Source organism: Syngnathus acus, chromosome 12, assembly GCF_901709675.1.
Source record: "Syngnathus acus chromosome 12, fSynAcu1.2, whole genome shotgun sequence".
Classification (NCBI taxonomy): domain Eukaryota; kingdom Metazoa; phylum Chordata; class Actinopteri; order Syngnathiformes; family Syngnathidae; genus Syngnathus; species Syngnathus acus.
The window spans coordinates 468,075-495,393 of NC_051097.1; the positions used below are offsets into that span (position 1 = coordinate 468,075).

General features: G+C 43.5%; 1 protein-coding gene across 3 annotated transcripts in view; it reads left to right on the forward strand.

The window, feature by feature from the left end:
- Positions 1-27,319, forward strand: part of slc12a2 (solute carrier family 12 member 2) — a 97,827-nt gene that overhangs the window by 36,674 nt on the left and 33,834 nt on the right. For all 3 annotated transcript variants that reach the window (XM_037265782.1, XM_037265784.1, XM_037265783.1), the window contains 11 exons: positions 1,402-1,477; positions 5,817-5,912; positions 8,931-9,070; positions 10,045-10,155; positions 10,301-10,409; positions 10,666-10,790; positions 22,298-22,382; positions 22,515-22,669; positions 22,757-22,864; positions 24,285-24,408; positions 27,015-27,116. In XM_037265782.1, coding sequence (XP_037121677.1) covers positions 1,402-1,477; positions 5,817-5,912; positions 8,931-9,070; positions 10,045-10,155; positions 10,301-10,409; positions 10,666-10,790; positions 22,298-22,382; positions 22,515-22,669; positions 22,757-22,864; positions 24,285-24,408; positions 27,015-27,116 — 1,231 coding nt within the window. The remainder of the gene's footprint in view (positions 1-1,401; positions 1,478-5,816; positions 5,913-8,930; positions 9,071-10,044; positions 10,156-10,300; positions 10,410-10,665; positions 10,791-22,297; positions 22,383-22,514; positions 22,670-22,756; positions 22,865-24,284; positions 24,409-27,014; positions 27,117-27,319) is intronic.

Here is a 27,319-nt window from a genome sequence, read left to right on the forward strand (position 1 = left end):
TGATGGAATTAACAACAGGTGCACTAGAGGGGCAACAACGAGGTGGTCCCCAAAACAGGACTGGTTTTGCAGGTGGAGGCCATTTCAAGTTCCTCCCTCTTGATCTTTTTTAACAGTTTTTCCACAAGTGTTGGCTTTAGCTAGAGTCATTATCACGACTAGGAGCATGAGGCGATTTCTTAACCCTCCTGAAGTTGCGCAGAAGATTTTATGTCTCTCCCAGTACAATCTCCAGAGCATGGAGGAGATTCCAGGAGACAGGCAATTACTCTAGGAGAGCTGGACAGGGCCATAGACGGTCCTCATTCCATCAGCAGGACCGATATCTGCTGCTTTGTGCAAGGAGGAACAGGTTGAGCACTGCCCGAGCCCTACAGAATGACCTCCAGCAGGCGACTGGTGTGAATGTTTCTGCCCGAACAGTCAGAAACAGACTTCACAAGGGTGGCCTCAGGGCATGACATCCTGTAGTGTGCCCTGTGCTCATTGCTCAGCACCGTGGAGCTCGATTGGCATTTGCCATAGAATACCAGGATTGGCAAGTCCGCCACTGGCGCCCTGTGCTTTTCACAGATGAGAGCAGGTTTACCCTGAGCACCTGTGATAGACGTGAAAGGGTCTGGAGAAGCCAAGGAGAGCGCTATGCTGCCTGCAACATCATTCAGCATGACCGGTTCGGTGGTGGGTCAGTGATGGTCTGGGTAGGCATTTCCATGGAGGGACGAACAGACCACTACAGGCTAGAGAACGGCAGTCTGACTACCATTAGGTATCAGGATGAAATCCTTGCACCATGCCGCGACATTGTCAAACATGCATACAAGCTCGTGGGGGCCACACAAGATATTGAAAATAATTTTGAGTTGCAGAAATTGAATTTAGGCAAAATGGACAAGCCTGCCATATGATTTTTTCACTTTGATTTTTGGGGTGTGTATATACTGAGCCCTCTGAAGGCTGAAAACTTTTATTTTCATCAAAAGATGTGGCATCCTTTTGTTCCTGAGACATTAAACTGTCCATATCAGTATAGATATCCCCCCCAAAAAATTCACCATTGAAATCTGATGTGTTTTCAGTGTTCCTTTAATTATGTATATATATATATTTATTATTATTTATTTATTTACTTTTCTTTACTTTGTGTTTTTTTAAACCCAAAAATGTGTCAGATCATTTTGCCGGACCCTGTATATGCATTTTACTGTTGTGAACAGATGTGTCCTGCACATTTTATCCTAAGTAACAATGACAAAAATGCAATTTGAGTCATCCATCCATTTCGAGGACTGTATTTTCCGCACCATAAGGCGCACTTAAAAGCCTTTAATTTTCTCAAAAACTGAAGGAGTGCCTTTTTTTATGCTTTTAAATGATTTGTCCCTTATTTTTTTCCCCCAGGTCCGCTGTATGTTGAACATATGGGGTGTGATGCTCTTCATTCGTATGTCCTGGATTGTGGGTCAGGCTGGAATTGGTGAGATCACATTGACATGGAACGAATGGGTTAATTTCATTTTGAGGTGATGTCTTAGCTTCTTTTATGATGGTCAACCACAGGGGTCAGGTTGTGCCAACAGCAGTCTAAGCAGGGAAGTCTGGGCTTCCCCAGCCATTTAGTACAGCCCTTCGGGCGAGGTGTTTCCAGATGAGCTGAGAAACCGTCGCATCAGCGTCTCCTAGCTATTATTTAGGGCCTCGTTCCTGTGGGGTATGCCAGGGCCGGAACACTTCAGCAAAGCCCAGGAGTCGTTCAGGAAACATCCAGGAGGAGGCATCCAATCAGATGTCTGAGCCTTTTTATCTGGCTCTTTTTGAGCAACAGCAAGAAGCAACGGCAGCTACTCTGAGCCTCTCTCAGATGACTAAGCTTAGTGTTGCACCAAGTAGCTGCACTATACTGTGATATTTAGCTGGCAAAAATGACTCGATACTATCATTTTGTCCGTCCGTACTTGGAAAAATAAAATGCAGTGCTAGCACTTCATCTCTGTGTTAGAAGCGGCTGGTTCCCAACATGTTGGTATCCAAGTCACACATGTACAGATACAAATGCTTCCTCTAAGAAACTTTGAATGCAATTACCGTAATTTTCGGACTATAAGTCGCACCGGAGTATAAGTCGCACCAGCCATAAAATGCCCAAAAAAGTGAAAAAAAACATATAAGTCGCTCCGGAGTATAAGTCGCATTTTGGGGGGCAATTTATTCGACAAAATCCAACACCAAGAACAGTCATGAACGAGCAACAACAGGCTAAACGATAGCTATGCTAACGTGACATAAACACAAACTAAGAGCTGAGAACGGCCCTGACGTAAAATTCAGAGTTATTCAAAAAACTATTACATAAATAACACGTTAATAAAACCATCTGCGTCACTCCAATTCATTAAATCCATCAATCGTCCTTTGTCAACAATGCGTGCGCGCCGCTGACGGCTCTTGCACTTAAAAATATTCCACAGGCCCATATAACGATATATAAATTATATATCAAATAACTATTATATAAGCAATAATGTTATCAAACCATCTGTGCACTCTAAATCATTAAATCCATCGATCAAATTCCTCGTCCTTTGTCAACATCGCCGCGCGTGCGCCCTGACGTCAGCCTCGTCGTTATTCCACAGATCTACTATATAACTATATTGTAGCGTTAACAAAGTTCAAGGAAAGACGTGGGTTTGGTAAACGGCTCTTTATTTAACAAAACAAACTTACAGGCGTGTGGCGGCGTGGACTTCCAGCCACGGAAGTGAAACAGAGCTCCATAGAATAAGACCGGGCGTGCGTAAAAGCCATGACCGAGGCCCATCCACCGTCCTCGGACAGCCACCCGGCTGAGAGAAAGCTGGACGAGTCGATCTTTGTCCTTTATGTAAACAACCGTCGCGCTGCTGACGCGCGACGTCGCGTCGCGCTGCTGCCGTCAGCAGCGCGACGTCGCGCGTTACTTGTCCAGCTTTCTTTCACTTTCGTGGATTGAAGTCGGGCGCCGGCGCTCGGCCGGGTGGCTGTCCAGGGACGGTGGATGGGGCTCGGACAATGCTTTTACGCACGCCCGGTCCTACTCTACCGAGCTGTCTTTCAGCTCCGTGGATGGAAGTCGAGGGCCGGCGCTCAGCCGGGTGGCTGTCCGAGGACGGTGGATGGGCCTCGGTCATGGCTTTTACGCACGCCCGGTCTTATTCTATGGAGCTCTGTTTCACTTCCGTGGCTGTAAGTCCACGCCGCCACACGCCTGTAAGTTTGTTTTGTTAAATAAGGAGCCGTTTACCAAACCCACGTCTTTCCTTGAACTTTGTTAACGCTACAATATAGTTATATAGTAGATCTGTGGAATAACGACGAGGCTGACGTCAGGGCGCACGCGCGGCGATGTTGACAAAGGACGAGGAATTTGATCGATGGATTTAATGATTTAGAGTGCACAGATGGTTTGATAACATTATTGCTTATATAATAGTTATTTGATATAGAATTTATTTATCGTTATATGGGCCTGTGGAATATTTTTAAGTGCAAGAGCCGTCAGCGGCGCGCACGCATTGTTGACAAAGGACGATTGATGGATTTAATGAATTGGAGTGACGCAGATGGTTTCGCGCTGCTGTCGTCACTTGAAATTCAAATTACAGTAATCCCTTGCTACATTGCGGTTCGTTTATCGCGGTTTCATTTTTTTTTTTTTGAAATTTTTTGAAAAAAAAAACACACATAAGTCGCTCCTGAGTATAAGTCGACCCCCACCCAAACTATGAAAAATACCGCGACTTATAGTCCGAAAATTACGGTAGTTGGGTCTCGACCTATGAAGGAATTACTCGCGTCAAACCTGGAAACAAGTTGATTCTGTATTAAAGCAGGTCGAAAACTTGTGACATGTGCTTTTAAAGCAGTCATTTTATCGTGTTCCTACAATATTTTTGGTTGCGGTTATTGTACCGTCAATATCGAATATTGGCCCATGCCTCCTCCAGAACAAGAGGGTCAAACTTTCTCAAGAGTACCTGTATACGTATATACTACAGCTAGCTATACAAGTTTGAATTTTAAGAATCATCTACTGCAGGGGTCACCAACCTTTCTTAAACCGAGAGCTACTTCCTGGGTACTGATTAAGGCAAAGGGCTACTAGTCTGACACACACTTATGAAATAGCCAATTTGCTCAATTTGGCTTTCACTATGTGTTATTGTCATTTCCAGTTCACATATCTGATTTTAACAAGAATAGCAAAAGTACAGTCAAACCTTGTTTTTTGACCACAATCCGTTCCAGAAGGCGGTTCGAGAAGCGAATCGGTCGAATTCCGAATCTATTTTTCCAATTACAAATAATGAAATTTTTTTAATCTGTTTCAAGACAAAAAATCCAGTCTTTTTTAAGCATTTTTTCATTTGCTCATATTTGTCCAATCGCGCAACTGCACCGCACCGCTGAACGCGCAACCGTAGCGCGTCGCCCACCGCGCAACTGCACCGCGCTGGTCGCATTATTGTGACAGAGCCGTCGCTGAAATTTAGAAAATATTTTTAAAGTCCTGATGTACTTTCCAAAATTTAAGTAGACCTAAATGCGCAGGGATCTTAATTTTGTCCGATCGCGCAACTGCAGCGCACCGCCGAACGCGCAACAGTAGCGCGTCGCCGACCGCGCAACTGCACCGCGCTGGTTGCATTATTGTGACAGAGCCGTCGCTGAAATTTAGAAAACATTTTTAAAGTCCTAATGTACTTTCCAAAATTTAAGTGGACCTCAGTGCGCAAGGAGCTTAATTTGGTCCGATCGTGCAACCGCAGCGTGCCGGGCGCTCACTGTCGCATTGCTTTAGAAGCGTCTTTGTGTTTTAGGATGGCTTTACTGCTCCCACTTGCTTCCTTTGGAGGAATGATTAGAGTTGATGCAATCCTCAGAGTAACGAGAACGTAATAACGAACGGAGTCAGTTGGCATGCGGGTATTCTCGGCTCATGTCCAATCGCGCAACTGCAGCGCACCGCTGAACGCGCAACCGTAGCGCGTCGCCCACCGCGCAACTGCACCGCGCTGGTCGCATTATTGTGACAGAGCCGTCGCTAAAATTTAGAAAATATTTTTAAAGTCCTGATGTACTTTCCAAAATTTAAGTGGACCTCAGTGCGCAGAGAGCTTAATTTGGTCCGATCGCGCAACCGCAGCGCGCCGGGCGCTCACTGTCGCATTGCTTTAAGAGTGTCTTTGTGTTTTAGGATGGCTTTACTGCTCCCACTTGCTTTCTTTGGAGGCATGATTAGGGGTTAATATAATCCTCAAAGTAACGAGAATACAATAACAATGGAGTCAGTCGGCATCCGGGCCGCGCGGTCGGGTTTTCTAAGGTCCTCCCGGCTCATCTCGCGAGGTTCGACCTCCGAATTTTGTTCGACAACCGAAGCAAAAAAATCTTGAATTTTTGGTTCGAATTCCGATTTGTTCGAGAACCAGGACGTTCGAAAACTGAGGTTTGACTGTAAAATAAATAGATGCAGCTCACTGACAAGTGCCGCTATTTGAGCTAATTTTAGAACAGTCCTGTGGGCGACTCATGCGGTCCTCACGGGCGACCTGGTGCCCGGGGGCACCGTGTTGGTGACCCCTGATCTACTGCATATTAGTTGAAGCGACATAAGCTTAGTAACTGTTGTAGCGTAGTGGCCTGCTCAGTGACACGTGGCAGGCTTTAACTAAGTAGCTTGTCTCAATAACCACATTTTAATTCTCACACAGATCTCTTGGTTTTGGGGCAGCTTTGATGAAGCAATTCTAAAGATAACACTTTGTCCTTTGCAGCTCTATCTTGCTTAATTGTTGCCATGGCCAGTGTAGTGACAACAATCACTGGACTCTCCACTTCTGCAATTGCAACCAATGGGTTTGTACGAGGAGGTATGTTGAATTTTTTAAATTCCAGTCAACCGTATCTACGGTATTTTTCAGTAATTAGAAAAGCCATTATTTGAATAAATTGTTTTGATGATGACAAAAAGTCGTTCAACACGACTTTTTGTCAGACCGATACCAGTACTCAGTTCTTTAGTCAACGTCATCAATATCAAGCACCGATACCACTCGTACTTTTGAAACATGTAGTCATTTTCCCCTCTAAACACCAACAACCGTTTGATTTTTATGGCTGCTTTATTACAATGTTACAAAACAGCTCGGATTGCTCTTGATTTGGAAAGGGGGAAGTTCGTGGAAGCATCTCATCCACACAGTCACTCGCAGGTCAAAGAGCGTGACCGAACACAATAGTAGAACAAGTTCATTTTATTTACTTTATTCTCTCTTCTATCCAAGTCACATAGCATCAAAATGACATGCTCAATCCACCTGATATTGCCATCTGTGTATTGCTTCTCTTTCAATAAAATGTCAACAGAATTCGATGTGTGTAGAGAATTCTCGGTGATGGATGGTAAACGGACCCCTTTGGCTGCCCAACAGCATGCCTGACCTAAATGAACGTAACAAAGGACCCGTTCAGATGCCAAAACACGCCTTTCCAAAAAAAAAAAAAAAAAAAAAAAGACTTTTGACAGTATACAACACGCTATCAGGGTATTATAATTTTTTTTTTATCTTTGTTTTTATTTTCACTTATACTTTTTTTTTTTTAATCTTGGCAGTTTCGGTCCTCCATGGTCTTTAACCTCCTGTGGGGTTAAGATCAAGGGATGTTGTTAATATGTCAACTGTGCGCTTATGAAGCCTTTTGAAACTCAATGATTAAGGCAGTGGTTCTTAACCTGGGTTCTATCGAACCCTAGGGGTTCGGTGAGTCGGTCTCAGGGGTTCGGCAGAGCCTTCACCAGGACCTGATTTATAAATTCGTGATAACGCATATCTGAACTGGTCTCACAAAGGCAACAGCAGAAGTCACACTGATTTGCAGGTTTGTAATTTGTTGTGAGTTCATGCATTGTGTTGGTTTTGTCCTTTGAGCAAGGTGATGTTCATGCACGGCTAATTTTATGCACCAGTATAAAACATCTATGTCTTGAATTTGAAAAAAATATAAGTATATTTTATTTTTCACTGATGAGGGGTTCAGTGAGTGCGCAGATGAAACTGGTGGGGTTCGGTACCTCCAACAAGTTTGAGAACCACTGGATTAAGGGCTATATGAATATACTAACTACAGCTGAGGTGGGAGAGTCTGTCCATAGGACAACAATCAGTCGTGCACTGCACAAATCTGGCCTTTATGGAAGAGTGGCAAGAAGAAAGCCATTTCTCAAAGATATCCATAAAAAGTCCCGTTTAAAGTTTGCCACAAGCCACCTGGGAGACACACCAAACATGTGGACGAAGGTGCTCTGGTCAGATGAAACCAAAATCGAACTTTTTGGCCACAATGCAAAACGATATGTTTGGCGTAAAAGCAACACAGCTTGGTAGATTTGCAGTGGTCTGATACTCCTTCCATTTCAATATACCGTTTTTTTCCATGTATAATGCGCCCCCATGTATAATACGCATCCTAAAAATAGCATGTTGATGCTGGAAAAAAGCCTGTACCCATGTATAATACGCACCCAAATTTTGACTCCTACTTAAGTCCGTAAACGTAAAATTATTTCAGAAAAAAGATCATCTTTGGGAACAACCGGATGTTATTCTGCCGGTCAGTATCACTGCGCATGCGCTAGCAAACTCAATAGCGAAGAAATGTTTCGGATTTGTGTAGGGTACATTGTGACAACAAACGAGCAGGTGATCGAGCAAGCGTCTGAAACGAGAGCATTGTGTTCGTATGTAGCGTGTTTGAAGTGAACAGCAGAGAAGAAAGCGCATCTGTAATGGCAGCCTCCGTATGATATCCGGATAAAAAAAAAGAAAAAAGAAAAAAAGGAAAAAAATAAATAAATTGTACCCATGTATAATGCGCACCCCAGATTTTAGGACAATAAATTAGTTAAATTTTGCGCATTATACATGGAAAAAAACGGAAATTGCTTGCACAGTGCTCCTTGAGATGTTTAAAGCTTGGGAAATCTTTTTGTATCCAAATCCGGCTTTAAACTTCTCCACAACAGTATCTCGGACCTGCCTGGTGTGTTCCTTTGTCTTCATGGTTCTCTCTGCGCTTTAAACAGAACCCTGAGACTATCAAAGAGCAGGTGCATTTATACGGAGACTTGATTACACACAGTTGCATTCTATTTATCATCATCAGTCATTTAGGACAACATCGGATCATTCAAAGATCCTCACTGAACTTCTGGAGTGAGTTTGCTACATTGAAAATAAAGGGGCCGAATAATATTGCACGCCCCACTTTTCAGTTTTTTATTTGTTAAAAAAGTTTAAATTATCCAATAAATTTCGTTCCACTTCACGATTGTGTCCCACTTGTTGTTGATTCTTGACAAAAAATTAAAATTTTATATCTTTGTTTGAAGCCTGAAATGTGGCGAAATGTTCAAAGGTTCAAGGGGGCCGAATACTTTCGCCAGGCACTGTATATGTATATGCAAATAAGTCAAGTTTATTTATTCACAGACAAGTCTCAAAGGGCTTCACATGGGCTAAGTTGACAGTTATTCTCAACATCCCTTGATCTTAACTCACAAGGGGCCAAGGAAAAACTCACAAAACCCCAACTTGGGAAAAATGAGAAACCTTGAGAAGGGACCAAAGATGGTAGGATCCCCCTTCCGGGATGATTAAGTGGCAATGGGTGCAGAGTGGGCAACATTGAACACACAATATAAAACAATCCAAAGAAAAAGTAGATGTCCATATTCAAAATGAAGAGCTGCAGGAAGGTGCCCTCAATTGTCATGGCAGTGTCTGCAAGGGGGGTTATTCACCTCAGATCCCTCGAATTCGGTTCCATTTCCTTTTTTTAAGCGTTGACTATGACCGTGTCTGACTTTGATATGTTTCTTACATTTCTAGGCGGAGCGTACTACTTGATTTCAAGGAGTCTGGGCCCAGAATTTGGAGGTTCTATTGGTCTAATTTTTGCCTTTGCCAATGCTGTGGCTGTGGCCATGTATGTGGTGGGATTTGCTGAGACAGTTGTGGAACTGCTTGCTGTAAGCCCATTTGCTGTTGATGTGTTTCAAGGTTGATGAGAGAAACAGACAGGAAAACATTTCCATCACTTCTGCAAACATCAAACACAGAGAAATTACAGTTTTAACCTATTAATACACAAGTAATTAATTGCATCCGTAAGTATCCTACATCAATGGATACTCAGAAGATCTCATATAATGTATCTGTAAACACTATCTAATGTTCTGGGAATGACTGTGTTGACTAGTGTTTAATCAAAACTTGCAGTACTGTGTATGAAACTAGGCAAGTTGCTTAGTTTTCCTAAATCCAAGTTGAGGTCCAGTAATGTCTCACATAACTCAACTGAACTGGGTGATGACTCTACACTTTTGGTACTTTAAAATTTACCAGCACAAGAAAAGTTGAATTGAATCGACAAACAATGTCGTTATTTAAATTGAAAGAATAATTGAATTTCAATTATTTTCAATGAAAAACGTTTTTATTCTTGGTCAAAAAGAAAAATGAATGAGCAGACAAATGATACTGAGCCTGGCGATCACATACCCACACTGTATCCACGCAGCACCACATCGAAGCAAAATGTTAGAAATCCATATTCAATGTTACATTACTGTTTGAATCAGGGGTCACCAACTCCGGTCCTCAAGGGCGCCAATCCAGCCGGTTTTAGGTGCAGCCCTACAACAACACACCTGATTCAAATGATCAGCTCATCAGCAAGCTCTATTAAGGCTGATAGCGATCCTGATTATTTGAATCAGGTGTGTTGTTGTAGGGCTGCACCTAAAACAGGCTGGATTGGCGCCCTTGAGGACCGGAGTTGGTGACCCCTGGTACCAACTGCTAATAGTTCGCCAGTATCAGTGAAATTAATGGATTTTCAAATGGGTTGCCCACAAGTGACTCAGATATGCAGACATGGAAAGGAAAACAATAAATAAATGAAAAAACGAATACATACATTTTAATTTTTCTCATCTTTTAGGGTGTGGATGCCCTCATGACGGATGAAATCAATGATATCAGAATTATAGGTACCATTACTGTTATCCTTCTCCTGGGCATATCTGTTGCAGGCATGGAATGGGAGGCAAAGGTATGATAAGTCTTGTACAATATTTAATACTTGGAAAGCCTACAATAACTCTGTAGACCCTTAAGAGATATGGTTTACATTTTAACAAAAAAACATTTTTTTAAACAAATATAATATATATAATTGTTGATTTTCCTCCTTTTAGGCCCAGATCTTCTTGCTGTTTGTACTCATCACTGCAATCATCAACTACTTCATTGGAACTTTTATTACTGTTCAGTCAAAGAAATCTCTCGGCTTCTTTGGCTACGATGGTATGACATTTTATTTTTGTATGAAACTACTGACAGACAAATGGTGAAATATACTCTATGTACAGAGATTGAGTTTTTTATAAGGTCAGTATTACCCCTATTGTCAATCTACTGTGATATGAGGGGCTGATTGTCCACTTGTTGCTGGGCCCCACTGCTGATTCATGATTCTGTGATGGACATGTTAATTATGTGTCTAACTGAGCACATACAATTTTAGGCTTTTGTAACAACAGTCTTGTTTGTGTTTTCTTAGGTTCTATCATGTGGGAAAACATGGGTCCTGACTTCAGGAAAGAAACTTTCTTTTCTGTTTTTGCAATCTTTTTCCCTGCAGCTACTGGTATTTTAGCCGGTGCCAACATTTCTGGAGACCTTGCAGTAAGTTAACAGTTTTCACATTTTGTTAATGAGTACTGTATTTTTTGCATCATAAGGCGCTTCGTGTTAAAAGGCACAGACTCAATAACAGGGGCCCACACATACAGCACACTGCATTATTGGGCGCCTGCATGCTAAATCATACGGTATACAAAAAAAATGGGAACAACAGCAAAACTGTGAGTTTGCTTTTAATTAGGCCTTCACACTTAGCCTATTTTCCGCACAATAAGGCGCTTCGAGTTAAAAAGTGCAGACTCAATTCCGGGGTCTATTTTGTATTTAATCTACACATAGGGCAGACCGCAATATAGGGCGCATGGATGCCATGACTTAAGGTAAACAAAAAACGTCACAGGAGCAAGACAATGAGACATGTTTAACCATGTACTGTCTACTGTACTCACATTATTATTAATCGATATTCATACGCAAGTAAAAGGCAATTAGAATTATCAACAATGTTGGCTATTGTGAACATACAAATAATTTATTAAATTACAAACATTAAAATTTATGGATTTGGTAGATTTCAAGACCGCACAAATTATTTATGAAGCTAAAAAAAATTACTCCCTAATAATATACAAAAATGGTTCATAGAAAGAGAAAGTGTTTACACTCTAAGAAGGGGAGGGAATCTTTTACAACCTAAGGTGCGCACCACCCTGAAAAGCATGTGCATATCTGTCAAGGGGGTAAAGCTATGGAATAAGTTACCTGTAACGATCAAAGAAAGTAAACACATTGCCCAATTGAAAGAACACTTTAAAAATGTTACACTAGAAAATTATAGTACCGTAATTTTCGGACTATAAGTCGCTCCGGAGTACAAGTCGCATTAGCCATAAAATGCCCAAAAATGTGAAAAAAAACATATATAAGTCGCTCCGGAGTATAAGTCGCATTTGGGGGGGGCAATTTATTCGACAAAATCCAACACCAAGAACAGTCATGAACGAGCAACAACAGGCTAAACGATAGGTATGCTAACGTGACATAAACACAAACGAAGAGCTGAGAACGGCCCTGATGTAAAATTCAGAGTTATTCAAAAAACTATTACATAAATAACACGTTAATAAAACCATCTGTGTCACTCCAATTCATTAAATCCATCGATCGTCCTTTGTCAACAATGCGTGCGCGCCGCTGACGGCGCTTGCACTTCAAAATATTCCACAGGCCCATATAACGATATATAAATTAGATATCAAATAACTATTATATAAGCAATAATGTTATCAAACCATCTGTGTCACTCCAAATCATTAAATCCATTGATCGTCCTTTGTCAACAATGGGTGCGCGCAGCTGACGGCGCTTACTAGATGCTAGATCTGTCGCCAGCTTCTGCTCTTCGGACATCGAGCTTTTGACTGTTAACTGCAGACCCTTCTACCTGCCCAGAGAGTTTACTGTTGTTAGCATCACGGCTGTGTACGTGCCTCCTAGCGCTAACACTAAAGAGGCCATGAGGGTTCTCTATCGGACGATCAGTGAGCTGCAATCCACGCACACAGAGGGGGTTTTCATCATTGCTGGGGACTTCAACCAGGCTAGCATGAAGACTATTCTCCCTCATTTTTACCAACACGTGGATTTTCCAACTCGGGGAGAGAACACTCTGGACTTGGTTTACACCAATATAAAGGATGCATTCAGAGCAGCCCCCCGCCCCCACCTCGGCTCTTCAGACCACCTATCTGTTATGCTAACCCCTGCATACAGGCCCCTGCTGATCAGAGCAAAACCCACAGTGAAGCAGGTGAGGGTGTGGTCTGAGGGGGCCATGGAGGCACTCCAGGACTGCTTTGAGTGCTCTGACTGGGACATGTTCAAATCAGCAGCAACATATGACAATCAGATCAACATTGATGAGTACGCCATGACTGTGTCAGCCTACATCAACAAATGCTCCGAGGACGTCAGCACCACTAAGAACATCATCACCCGAGCCAACCAACGACCCTGGATGACTGAGGATGTACGTCATATGCTACGAGCACGGAACTCAGCCTTCAAGTCTGGCGACAAGGAGGCACTGAGGGCAGCGAGAGCCAACTTGAACCGTGCCATCAGGCTAGCGAAGCGAAGCCACAGTCGGAAAATTCAGGATTTTTTCCACGACGGCAATAACACCAGGAGTATGTGGCAAGGCATACGGGCGATCACGGACTACAACTCACCCTCCCCCCCGGTGGGTGAGGTTGATGCTGACTTCCTAAATGGTCTAAATAACTTCTTTGGGCGTTTTGAGGCACTAAACAGCACTCCGGCAGTTAAAACTGTTCCCCACCAGGAAGAGGAGGTCCTCTGCCTTGACTCAGCCGACGTGTGGAAGACTCTGAGAAGAGTCAACCCACGTAAGGCCCCAGGCCCCGACAACATACCTGGGCGGGTGTTCAAGGAATGTGCAGGCCAGCTGGCTGGTGTCATCACAGACATTTTTAACATCTCGCTGGACCAAGCCAAAGTGCCAGTGTGCTTCAAGGCTGCCTCCATCATTCCGGTGCCGAAGAAACCTCAAATCACCTCATGGAATGACTACAGACCTGTGGCACTGACTCCCATCATGATGAAGTGCTTCGAAAGGCTGCTCAAAGATCACATCGTCTCCAGACTCCCCCCAACATTCGATCCGTTCCAGTTTGCCTACCGGCAGAACCGCTCCACTGAGGATGCCATCTCCTCCGTTCTTCACCTGAGCCTGGCTCACCTGGAGGAGAGGAACACCCACGTGCGGTTGCTGTTCCTGGACTTCAGCTCAGCGTTTAACACCATCATTCCACAACATCTGGTGGAAAAACTGGAACACCTGGGCTTCAGCACCCCCCTTCGGAACTGGCTGCTAGACTTCCTCACCAACAGACCTCAGTCAGTCCGGGTCGGACAGAACACCTCCGATGTCATCACCCTCAGCACAGGCTCCCCTCAGGGCTGCGTCCTGAGCCCCCTGCTGTTCACCCTGATGACACACGACTGCGCCCCCAGGTTCACCACCAATCACATCGTGAAGTTTGCAGACGACACAACGGTGGTGGGCCTCATCAGGGACAACAACGACCTGGACTACAGAGAGGAGGTGGAGCAGTTGGTGGGCTGGTGCAGAGAAAATAGCCTGATCCTGAATGTGGAGAAGACGAAGGAGATCATCGTCGACTTCAGGAAGAACCAGCCTCACCACGCTCCACTGATCATCAACAGCTCAGCTGTGGAGGTGGTCAGCAGCACTAAATTCCTGGGAGTCCACATCACAGACGACCTCACCTGGACTGTGAACACCACAACACTGGTCAAGAGGGCACAGAAGCGCTTGTACTTCCTGCGGAGGATGAGGAGAGCCCACCTGCCCCCACCCATCATGAGGACGTTCTACCGAAGCACCATAGAGAGCATTCTGACAAGCTGTCTCTCGGTGTGGTGTGGAGGTTGCAGCGCCTCCGATTGGAAGAACCTGAGGAGAGTGGTGAGGACAGCAGAGAGGATCATCGGGGCTCCTCTTCCCTCCATTCAGGACTTGTCATCCCAGCGCTGCGTGTCCCGAGCCCGAAATATTATCAGTGACCCATCACACCCCCACCATGGACTGTTCTCCCTGCTGCCCTCTGGGAAGAGGTTTCGCAGCATCCGCTGCAGGTCCACCAGGTTCTGCAATAGTTTTTTCCCTGCTGTCGTCAGACTGTTGAACATTCAAACGTAGCACTCCTCTGCACACTTGTAAATACTGTTTTTGTCTCCTGCACTGTTCACATACTTTATCACTGCTGCACCTTGTACTTTATAATTATCTTATTTCATATTTTTATATAGAATGTCACTTTTTTTTAACCAGCCGAAATACCTCTACATTGCTGAAAGCCGTATGCAACGAAATTTCGTTTTGTACACACCTAGTGTTGACAAAATGACAATAAAGTTCTGTCTAAGTCTAAGTCTAAGTTACACTTCAAAATATTCCACAGGCTCATATAACGAAATATAAATTAGATATCAAATAACTATTATATAAGCAATAGTATTATCAAGCCATCTGTGCACTCTAAATCATTAAATCCATCGATCAAATTCCTCGTCCTTCGTCAACAACGCCGCGCGTGCGCCCTGACGTCAGCCTCGTCGTTATTCCACAGATCTACTATATAACTATATTGTAGTGTTAACAAAGTTCAAGGAAAGACGTGGGTTTGGTAAACGGCTCTTTATTTAACAAAACAAACTTCCAGGCGTGTGGCGGCGTGGACTTCCAGCCACGGAAGTGGAAGAGAGCTCCATAGAATAGGACCGGGCGTGCGTAAAAGCCATGACCGAGCCCCATCCACCGTCCCCGGACAGCCACCCGGCCGAGCGCCGGCCCTCGACTTCCATCCACGGAGGTGAAAGAGAGCTCGGTAGAGTAGGACCGGGCGTGCGTAAAAGCCATGTCCGAGCCCCATCCACCGTCCCTGGACAGCCACCCGGCCGAGCGCCGGCCCCCGACTTCAATCCACGGAGGTGAAAGAGAGCTCCGGAGAGTAGGACCGTGCGTGGGTAAAAGCCATAATAGTTTTTCAAACCTTCTGTGTCACTCCAAATCCTTAAATCCTTCAAACTCTTCGTCCGCCGTGTCACTTAGAAACAAAGCCGCTAATGATGCCGGTAGTACGTGGGGCCCTTCGTCATCTTCGTCATCCCGTGATCAATCTTTGTCCTTTATGTAAACAACCGCCGCGCCACGCCGCGTCGTGCTGCTGACGTCACTTGAAATTCAAATTACAGTAATCCCTTGCTACATCGCGGTTCGTTTATCGCGGTTTCACTTTTTTTTTTTGGGAAGGTTTTTGAAAAAAAACACAAGTCGCTCCTTATTATAAGTCGCCCCCCCACCCAAACTATGAAAAAAAAACGCGACTTATAGTCCGAAGATTACGGTAATTGAAATCTTCTGCCTGTCTGTTTTCAGCTATATAGTCCATCTCTTATTTATTTTTCTTTCCAGAATATTATTGTATAAACTGCTTTTCATTTCTAAAATTATCTTCCTCCGATAAATCAGGTTTCTGTACTTCGAAAAAAACTAATTAGCAACCATGTTGAGAAGGTTGATGTATAAAAGGGGTAGGAAAAAACAAGCAATAGCTTCTTCCTTCTCCTTTTTTGAACATGTTGATTTATGTGCCTTATTGGCATAACATGAAATTATGTGAAAATGTGAAAAAAATGATTTTGTGTTTGGTCGATCTTGTGTTCAAAAATAAATTTCACTTCACTTCAAATCCGTCCACGTCCTCATCGTCTGTATCCAAATTAAACAGTTGGGCAAGTTCGCCATTAAACATGCCAAGTTCTCTCTTGTCATTGTCTCGTCGTTGTCACGTTGCTCTTCTGCAATGATCCTGGCTTTCCAGAAAGCTCTAATTGTGCCTTGTAAGCATGTCTCTTTGTTTATGCCATTTTAGAGGATCCTAATACTGTTTTCTTTGCACAAACGATTGTCTTTATTTATCAATGGCGGTGGAGGTACGTACGTAGGAAACGCCACAAAAAACAACTCTACAGATTTGCACAAACTAGTATTTATTCATCAATGGCGGCGGAGGTACGTACTTTTCACAAACGATAGTATTAAGGGTGTATTCAGACCAGAAAAGTCCTTTAGTCCGCTTGTTTGGTCCGAACCAAAAGCAGACTTAATTTTTTCCGTTTGGTGCGGTTCCTATTCAGACTGTACACTTTGCAAATGAAGTGTACACATCCACGCTGTGCTCCCATTGGACAGCAATGACCAGGGCGGCACACAGAGCACAGACTCGGAAATGGAGGAAAACATGCGAGTCCTACGCTGCTCTGCATATTTGTACTGTTGGTGGGGATCTTTGCTGTTTGTATTCACACCTGAAGCAAACCGCACCAGAGTTCGTTTGGAAGCGAACCGAGACCACTTGAAAAAGTGGGTCTCGGTCCGTTTCTTTAATCCGCACCAGGATTCATTTGCGAGGACTCACACCTCCACAATTCTAAACCCGTCTAATCGAACCCTGGTCTTTTTAAAGCGGACAAAACAGTCAGGTCTGAATACACACTTATTTACCAATGGCGGCGGAGGTACGTACTCCTCTACGCGTTACGTCCGCCCCAATCTACGTAAAACGTAATGTCCTTTGATTGGTTCATCAGGTGCCTGTATATTACGTCTCTCTGTGGCGGACGCCACACAAAACAACTTTTCAAATTTGCACAAATGATAGTATTTATTTACCAATGGCGGCGGAGGTATGTACTCCTCTCCGTGTTACGTCCAGTCCTCTGATTGTTTTGATTGTTTTCAATTCACCCCTTCACCCCCACTTCCACAGTGTGGCGGCCATCTTGGAGTGACCCAGAAGTGCCCTAGAATGAACACGAAGTGACCCAGAAGTGCCCCTAAACAAACAGGAAGTGCCCCAAAATGAACAGGAAGTGCCCCAACATGAACAGGAAGTGAACTGGAAGTGCCGCAATTTTAAAAGGAAGTGAACTGGAAGTGCCCCAAATCAAACCAGAAGTGACCTAAATTCAACCGGAAGTGCCCCAAATAAACCGGAAGTGGCCTAAATTAACCGGAAGTTACTACATTTAAACTGGAAGTGCCCCAAATAAACCGAAATTACCCATAATTGAACCGGAAGTGCCCCCAAACAAACCAGAAGTTTCATAAATATCGTTTTCCCTTCTAATTCCTCAGTTTTGCCACCGATTCAACCTGTTTCAACGTTTAACTCTGCAGCTTATCCCTACCTATTCCACAACTTCTCACTTACCAAAAATTCAAAACTTTCAGCTTTAAAATTCACGTCAGATTTTACAAAATTTGGTTTTTCTCTTCTATTTCCTACATTATTTGACCGATTCAACACTTTCCAACTTTCAACATCATTCTGTAGCATTCCCCAAACCGGAAGTGCCCCAATTTTAAAAGGAAGTGAACTGGGAGCGCCCCAAATCAAACCAGAAGTGACCTAAATAAACCGGAAGTGCCTCAAATAAACCGAAAGTGGCCTAAATTAACCGGAAGTGACTTAATTTGAAACGGAAGTGGCCCCAAACAAAGCGGAAGTGCCCCAAATAAACCGAAAATACCCTTATTTGAACCGGAAGTGCCCCCAAACAAATCAGAAGTGCCATAAATATCGTTTTCCCTTCTAATCCCTCCATTTTGCCACCGATTCCACCCGTTTCAATGTCTAACTCTGCAACTTATGCCTGCCTATTCCACTTCTCACTTACCAAAAATTCAAAACTTTCAACTTTAAAATTCAAGTCAAACTATACAAAATTTAGTTTTTACCTTCTAATTCCTACATTACTTGACCGATTCAACCCTTTCCAACTTTCAACATCATTCTGTAGCATTCCCCAAGCATTTATTCAGTTTCTTTGCCTTCACACGCAATTTCTCTAGAAATTGCAAATTCTATTTCTTCTCTTTTATTCCTCACCCTTTTTTGACACGCGACTACTTCCACATAACTCATCTGATTCACCCCATTCAAATTTCAACATATTCGAAATATTCACACGAGGGGAGCTTGCATTTCTTTCATTCGAAAACTTTTCGTAAAATTTGTAAATTTCCGGCAAAATTTTCCCCATTCATTCTTAATGGCACATTCAACATTTCACATTTACATCGTTCCAGTTTTAAATTCACATCATTCAGCACATTCAAATCACATTGGGGAGGATTTCCAACATTCCCAAAATTGCCAAGTTAAATAATTTCACCTTTTCTCATGAACAATTTGCAAATGTCCGTTTTTCCCTACTAATTTCTACATTACTGACCAATTCAACCAGTTCCATCTTTAAACTATTCATCTTATGCCTACCCATACCAAAACATCTCAATTATCAAATAGACCAAATTTTGAAATTTAAAAATTATGCAAATTTTGTTTTTTGCTTCTAATTTCTACATTCTTGACCGATTTAAGCCGTTCCAACTGTAAAATGTTCATCTAGGCTTCTTTCTCTCCTACCCTTTTTCTCCCTTATCGTTTTTCGCCTCACCGTTTTTCTTGCCTACCGTTTTTCTCGCCTACAGTTTTTCGCTTACTGTTTTTCTGGCTTACCGTTTTTGTTGCCTACCGTTTTTCTGGCTTACCGTTTTTCTCGCCTACTGTTTTTACGCTTACCATTTTTCTTGCTTATCTTTTTCTCGCTTACCATTCTTCTTGCATACGATATTTCTCGCTTAGCCTTCCAATTTTTTGACGCTCAACTTGTTACACATTGTTCAACCGATTCACCTCATTCAAACTTTCACATATTCCAAATATTCACGCGGCTGCTTCCGTTTTAGCAAAATTCGCAAATTTCCGGCGAAAATTTCCGGCGAGAATTTCCCCATTTATTCTTATTGGCACATTCATACCGTTTTTCACGCTTACCGTTTTTCGCGCTTATTGTTTTTCGCGCTTATCGTTTTTCACGGTTACCATTTTTCACGCTTACCGTTTTTTTGCCCTTAATGTTTTTCGCGTTCACCATTTTCGCGCTTACTGTTTTTCGCGCTTATCGTTTTTTGCACTTACTGTTTTTCGCATTTACCGTTTTTCGTGCTTGTTGTTTTTCATGCTTACTGTTTTTCGCGCCTACAGTTCTTCTCGCTTACCGTTTTTCTCTCCTATCGTTTCTCACTTCCAAATTTGAGTCCATGGTCCTCAGTCGGAAAAGGGTGGAATGCCCTCTCCGGGTCGAGGATGAGATCCTGCCCCAAGCGGAGGAGTTCAGGTATCTTGGGGTCTTGTTCACGAGTGAAGGCAGGATGGAGCGTGAGATCGGTGCAGCATCGGCTGTAATGAAGACTCTGTACTGGTCCGTCGTGGTGAAGAGAGAAGTGAGCCAAAAGGCAAAGCCGGTTGATCTACGCTCCGACCCTCACCTATGGTCACGAGCTATAGGTTGGGACCGAAAGAACAAGATCCCGGATACAAGCGGCCGAAATGAGTTTCCTCCGCAGGTGTCCGAGCTCTCGTTTAGGGTTTGATACATAGTTTATTTAGAGTAGCAACGTGTATGTTGTTAGACTTCAGCAGTTTCCAATTGTCTAGAAGAGGTCGTGAAGGCAGCGGGGGGGAGCGATCTAGGGCGCTTGCTTGGAGCACACACACATATGTTGAGCTCTTGTTTTGTGAAATAACGAGCCGGTTACCAAACCCACGTCTTGCCTGGTACTTTGGTAACGCTACAATCTAGTTATATACGTAGATCTGTGGAATAATTGGAGCCGCAACTGACGACGAAGCTGACGTTAGGGGCGCACATAGGTCCGGAGTCAACAGCTGTTTTTTTTTTTTTATTGACACAGAGGATGAATATTCCGATGGATTTAATGATTTGGAGTGACACGGATAGTTCGTTAAAATAGTTGTTTATCATACATTTATTTGATATATCTAGTCCAGGGATCACCAACCTTTCTTAAACCGAGAGCTACTTCCTGGGTACTGATTAAGGCAAAGGGCTACCAGTTTGACACACACTTCTGAAATAGCCAATTTGCTCAATTTGGCTTCCACTATGTGTTATTATTGTCATTTCCAGTTCACATGTAAGTGTAATTTTAACAAGAATAGCAAAAATACAGTCAAACCTTGTTGCCGACAATCCGTTCCAGAAGGCGGTTCGAGAAGCGAATCGGTCGAATTCCGAATCTATTTTTCCCCATTACAAAATTGTTTTAATCTGTTTCAAGACAGAAAAACCCCGCCTTTTTTAAGCATTTTTTCATTTGCGCATATTTGTCCGATCACGCAACTGCAGCGCACCGCCGACCGCGCAACTGCACCGCGCTGGTCGCATTACTGTGACAGAGCCGTTGCTAAAATTTAGAAAATATTTTTAAAGTCCTGATGTACTTTACAAAATGTAAGTGGACCTCAGTGCGCAGGGAGGTTAATTTGGTCCGACCGCGCAACCGCAGTGCGCCGGGCGCTTACTGTCGCATTGCTTTAAGAGCGTCTTTGTGTTTTAGGATGGCTTTACTGCTCCCACTTGCTTTCTCTGGAGGCATGATTAGGGTTTAATACAAGCCTCAAAGTAACAAAAATACAATAACAACGGAGGCAGTCGGCATCCGGGCCGCGCGGTCGGGTTTTCTAGGGTCCTCCCGGCTCATCTCGCGAGGTTCAACCTCCGAATTTTGTTCGACAACCGAAGCAAAAAAATCGCGAATTTTTTGTTCGAATTCCGATTTGTTCGAGAACCAGGACGTTCGAAAACCGAGGTTTGACTGTAAAATAAATAGATGCAGCTCACTGACAAGTGCCGCTATTTGAGCGAATTTTAGAACAGTCTTGCGGGCGACTCATGCGGTCCTCACGGGCGACCTGGTGCCCGCGGGCACCGTGTTGGTGACCCCTGATCTAGTGTGACGTCAGCGGCGCACAGATTTCCGGAGTCAACAGCTGTGTTTTTTTTTGTTTTTTCTAAGTGACACAAGACGAAGATTCCGATGGATTTAATTATTTGGAGTGACACGGATGGTTCGATAGAATTGTTTATATTATTGTTATTTGATATATAGTTTATATATTTTTATGGGCCTGTGGAATAATTTGATCTGCAACTGACGACCGCACACGCGGCGTTGTTTACAGAAAGCTCAGTGTCCTAGTGGTAGTGTCCACCCTGAGACTGGAAGGTTGTGGGTTCAAACCCCGGCCTGGTCATACCAAAGACTATATAAATGAGACCCATTGCCTCCCTGCTTGGCACTCAGCATTAAGGGTTGGAATTGGGGGGTTAGATCACCAAATGATTCCCGAGCGCGGCACCGCTGCTGCTCACTGCTCCCCTCTCCCCCAGGAGATGGATCAAAATCACACGGGGATGGCCTGTGGAATGATTTGAAGTTCAGCCGCCGTCAGCGGCGCGCACCCGGCATTGTTGACATAAAGGACGATCGATGGATTTAATGATTTGGAGTGACACAGATGGTTTGATAAAGGTGTTATTTATGTTATAGTTATTTGGATAACTATCAATGTTACGTCAGGCCTGTTCTCAGCTCTTCGTTTGTGTTTATGTCACGTTAGCATACCATATCGTTTAGCCTGTTGTTGCTGGTTTATGTCTGTTCTTGGTGTAGGATTTTGTCAAATAAATCTCCCCCAAAATGCGACTTAAACTCCGGTGCAACTTTTATGTTTTTTTGCTCTTTATTGTGCATTTTATGGCTGATGCGACTTGTACTCCGGAGCGACTTTTAGTCCGAAAAATTCGTTATTTCTCGCTTACCGTTTTTCTCAACATTTTCAGCCCATTCCCAGTAATTGTATCATTTGATATTATTCCATAGCATTCCCCGAGTTTTATTCAACTTCTTCGCCTTCACATGCAATTTGTCTAGAAATGGCATTTAGTTGCTTTTAAAATGATGGCAATTTTGGAGTGACAGACATCCTTCTGCATGGTTCGATGGCTGATATTTTCTTTGTCTCTGTAATTGGAATGTTCATGTATTTCATTTTCATGGATGCTTGCAGGACCCACAACTGGCCATACCCAGAGGAACAATGCTTGCCATATTAATCACTGGAATAGTTTATCTGGGAGTTGCTGTTTCTACAGGTAGAGTACTTAGTTCTTTGTATGTCCTTATACGTGTTTATATTTATATAAATATAGTTCTATTTAGTTTTTTCTCAAGAATATCCCATTGTTTGTGAGTCCTTTATGAGCATTTGACACTTGCCATCCCAGGTTCCTGTATTGTGAGAGATGCCAATGGAAATGACACAGTCACCTCTCAGTTCCTAATGAATTGCACAGATGCTTCTTGCAAATTTGGCTATGACTTTTCTGCTTGTAAGAGAGACAAAGATAGCTGTCGCTATGGTCTACACCATGATTATCAGGTATGTTGAGTTTTCAAATCTTTACTCTGTCTTTTACACTGACTCTATTATGTGTAAATAGCAAACATGTTTTCATTGTTTGTACAGGTTATGAGCATGGTTTCGGGTTTTGGACCTATCATTACAGCAGGAATTTTCTCTGCCACCCTGTCCTCAGCACTAGCATCGTTGGTCAGTGCACCCAAAGTATTTCAGGTGAGACCAGCTTAAAATAGGTAAGACTTTCACTAATTGAACATATGCCTCACACCTTGGTAGATTTGAGCACCTTACTCAAAGGCACCTTAACCATGAATGGCGGTACGTCAGGGGTGGTATGTCGCGCTCTCATTTCACCACCCATAACATATCATTACTTAGGAAAATTAATAGGTGAGGGGCCAGACAATGCACGGCTCAGAGGACCTCTTATGATGGATAAAATATATGGACCTAGTTTTCCCTCGCCCGGACGCGGGTCACCGGGGCCCCCCTCTGGAGCCAGGCCTGGAGGTGGGGCTCGAAGGCTAGCGCCTGGTGGCCGGGCCTTCGTCCATGGAGCCCGGCCGGTCACAGCCCGAAAGGGAAACGTGGGTCCCCCTTCCCATGGGCTCACCACCTGTAGGAGGGGCCAAAGGGGTCGGGTGCAAAGCGAGCTGGGCGGAGGCCGAGTGTGAAGCGGTCATGATGAGGGTCAGCACTTCCAAATCCGAGTCCATGGTGCTCGGTCGGAAAAGGGTGGAATGCCCTCTCCGGATCGGGGATGAGATCCTGCCCCAAGTGGAAAAGTTTAAGTATCTTGGGATCTGGTTCACGAGTGAGGGCAGGATGGAGCGCGAGATTGACAGGCGGATCGGTGCAGCGTCGGCAGTAATGTGGACTCAGTACCGGTCCGTCGTGGTGAAAAGAGAGCTGAGCCAAAAGGCAAAGCTCTCAATTTACCGGTCGATCTACGCTCCTACCCTCACCTATGGTCACAAGCTATGGGTCATGACCGAAAGAACAAGATCCCGGATACAAGCGGCCGAAATGAGTTTCCTCCGCAGGGTGTCCGGGCTCTCCCTTAGAGATAAGGTGAGAAGCTCAGTCATCCGGGAGAGATTTGGAGTATAGCCGCTGCTCCTCCACATTGAGAGGAGCCAGATGAGGTAGCTCGGGCATCTCATCAGGATGCCTCCTGGACTCCTCCCTGGGGAGGTGCTCCAGGCATGTCCCACCGGTAGAAGACCCCGTGGACGACCCAGGACACGCTGGAGAGACTGTCTCACAGCTGGCCTGGGAATGCCTTGGGATCCCCCGGGATGAGCTGGATGAAGTGGCTGGGGAGAGGGAAGTCTGGGCGTCCCTCCTAAAGCTGCTGTCCCCGCGACCCGACCCCGGATAAGCGGAAGTGGGTGGATGGATGGATGGATGGATGGATGGATGGATGGATGGATGGATGGATGGATGGATGGATGGATGGATGGATGGATGGATGGATGGATGGATGGATGGATGGAAAATGAATACAGACACATTGGTCACACAACCAGAGTGCGGATGACCCCCCAAAAATATCTAAAGCAATTTTAATTATGATTAGGCTTGTAAGAAACATGTCCTCTACATATTAACAATATGATTCTTTTTTTTGCAGGCTTTATGTAAAGACAACATTTACCCAGGCCTCGGAATGTTTGCGAAAGGTTATGGCAAGAACAATGAGCCTCTCCGAGGCTACATCCTGACCTTTGTGATCGCTCTTGTTTTCATCCTAATTGGTAAGGTAGCTAGCTACACTGCTTGATAATATGGCGATAGAATGGAAAATAATTTGTTTTCTAAAAGTATTATGCTTACAAATGTTTTAAATGTTTATTGTGATGACATTGACTTAAATGTGAACCAAGTCCGAATTGTTTTTGGAACCCTCAGGGATGAGAATTTTCCGCGGATCTGCGGATTTCCGTGTTTTTTTCCGTCGAAAGTATCATTTTCGTGAATCGTGCAAATCCGTTGAGAAAATGTTGTTTATATATGGGGGGGGGGGGCCACGGCGACTTGCGAGCATTCGCCCGCCCGCCTCGACGTCATCTTTCGGAAATCGGCTTGCCTCTGTAAACCTAACTGACAGCACTGATGCAACAACATCCGCCTTATTTTCGGCAGGATTTTGGCGCTACTTTCGTCACATCATATCTCCTTAGTTATGCGGAGAACTAAGTGTTTTTACACCGCCACGATGTGAATTTGCGATTGGGTTTTCTTCACTTGTAGACGAGTTATTTAGTTAGATAGATCTAGGGATATATATACATACCGTAATTTTCGGACTATAAGTCGCTCCGGAGTATAAGTCGCACCAGCCATAAAATGCCCAAAAATGTGAAAAAAACATATATAAGTCGCTCCGGAGTATAAGTCGCATTTTGGGGGGCAATTTATTCGACAAAATCCAACACCAAGAACAGACATGAACGAGCAACAACAGGCTAAACGATACGGTATGCTAACGTGACAAACACAAACGAGGAGCTGAGAACGGGCCTGACGTAACATTCAGTTATTTAAAAAAACTATCACATAAATAACACGTTTATAAAACCATCTGTGTCACTCCAATTCATTAAATTCATCGATCGTCCTTTGTCAACAATGCCGTGTGCCGCGCCGCAGTTCAAAATATTCCACAGGCCCATACAACGATATATAAACTATATTTTAAATAACTATCACATAAACAACAATATTATCAAACCGTTTGTGTCACTCCAAATCATTAAATCCATCGATCAAATTTCTCGTCTTTTATCGATCGTCCTTTGTCAACAATGCCGTGTGCCGCGCCGCAGTTCAAAATATTCCACAGGCCCATACAACGATATATAAACTATATTTTAAATAACTATCACATAAACAACAATATTATCAAACCGTTTGTGTCACTCCAAATCATTAAATCCATCGATCAAATTTCTCGTCTTTTATCGATCGTCCTTTGTCAACAATGCCGTGTGCCGCGCCGCAGTTCAAATTATTCCACAGGCCCATACAACGATATATAAACTATATTTTAAATCAAAGTCAAGTCAAAGTCAAAGTCTGCTTTATTGTCAACCTCTTCACATGCCAAGACACACAAAGAAATCGAAATTACGTTTCCACTATCCCACGGTGACGAGACATAGTACACGACATACATACAAGCAAACAACACAAAATAAAAACAAGAAGGCACAAACAATGAATAATAAGAGTGATGAATAAATAATAAATAAACAATAAATAAACAAATAACACAATAAATAAATAAATAAATAAGAGGAGCAAAACGGAGCAAGTGTGCATACAGCAGACAGTCAGAATATAGCGCAAAAGTACAGGACGCTACGCAGAAGGGGGGAGAGAGTTCAGGATCCTAACAGCCTGGAGTACGAAGCTGTTGGTGAGTCTGGTGGTGCGGGAGCGCAGGCTCCTGTACCTCTTCCCAGAGGGCAGAAGATCGAACAAAGAGTGAGCGGGGTGACTCGCATCACTCACAATCGTGGTCGCCTTGCGGGTGAGATGGGAGGTGTAAATGTCCTTCAAGGAGGGGAGTGAAGCACCAATAATCTTACCAGCCGTGTTCTCTATACGCTGGAGGGCCTTCATGTTGTAGTCAGTGCAGCTACCACCCCAAACCCACCCTAAATAACTATCACATAAACAACAATATTATCAAACCATTTGTGTCACTCCAAATCAATAAATCCATCGATCAAATTTCTCGTCCTTTATGTCATCCTGGTGACAGAGGACATGTCCAGAGGATATGGCGCTTTAAAGTGTTAATTACTTTATTTGATTTTTTCTCTCCATTTTTCATGTTTTGAATATGTTCAAGATAGATATCAAAGCATGTGAAGTGATCAACTATACTAAAAATAACATGTGAAGTGGTCAACTATACTTGTAAGTAAGTGACGTGTTAATGATCAAGTAAAAATTCGTGAAAAAAACATATATAAGTCGCTCCTGAGTATAAGTCGCCCCCCCCACCCAAACTATGAAAAAAAACGCGACTTATAGTCCGAAAATTACGGTAATTATTTTCATTAACTAATGAAAGTTCCCCTTGGATATATAGTAGATGATCACCATGTTATAGCAAGACTACAACGACAGGAGATGGTGGAGTAGTGTTTTGGGCTTAAATATGGACAAGTGAAGTGGTAGACCTTTTTAGCATTGTGTATTGAACATGCGGAGTTTGTGACCGTTAAGTTCTCGCTATGTTATAAAAAAGAGTCTTTGAGAAAGTGTCTTATTGATGCTACATAATGTGAACATTGCAATACTGTGTTTAAGAATGTGAACAACTGGTCATCTATGTTTTGTTTCGTTGCAGCTGAACTGAACGTAATTGCCCCCATCATCTCTAACTTTTTCTTGGCCTCCTATGCATTGATCAACTTTTCGGTGTTCCATGCCTCATTGGCTAACTCCCCGGGTAAGTTATAAGATAAGTAAACTACTTTAAATGTGATCTATTGTAATATGCAGTATCAAAGCTGTTATGGTAGAAATCTCTTAAACATTTCCTTTGTGTGAAAATCAATGTATTTCTCCTAAAAGGCATTGAGAGCACATTCTAAAATAATGATTACTTCTCTACTGACTGGAAGGTTTACAGATTAAGCTAAAGAAGATGAA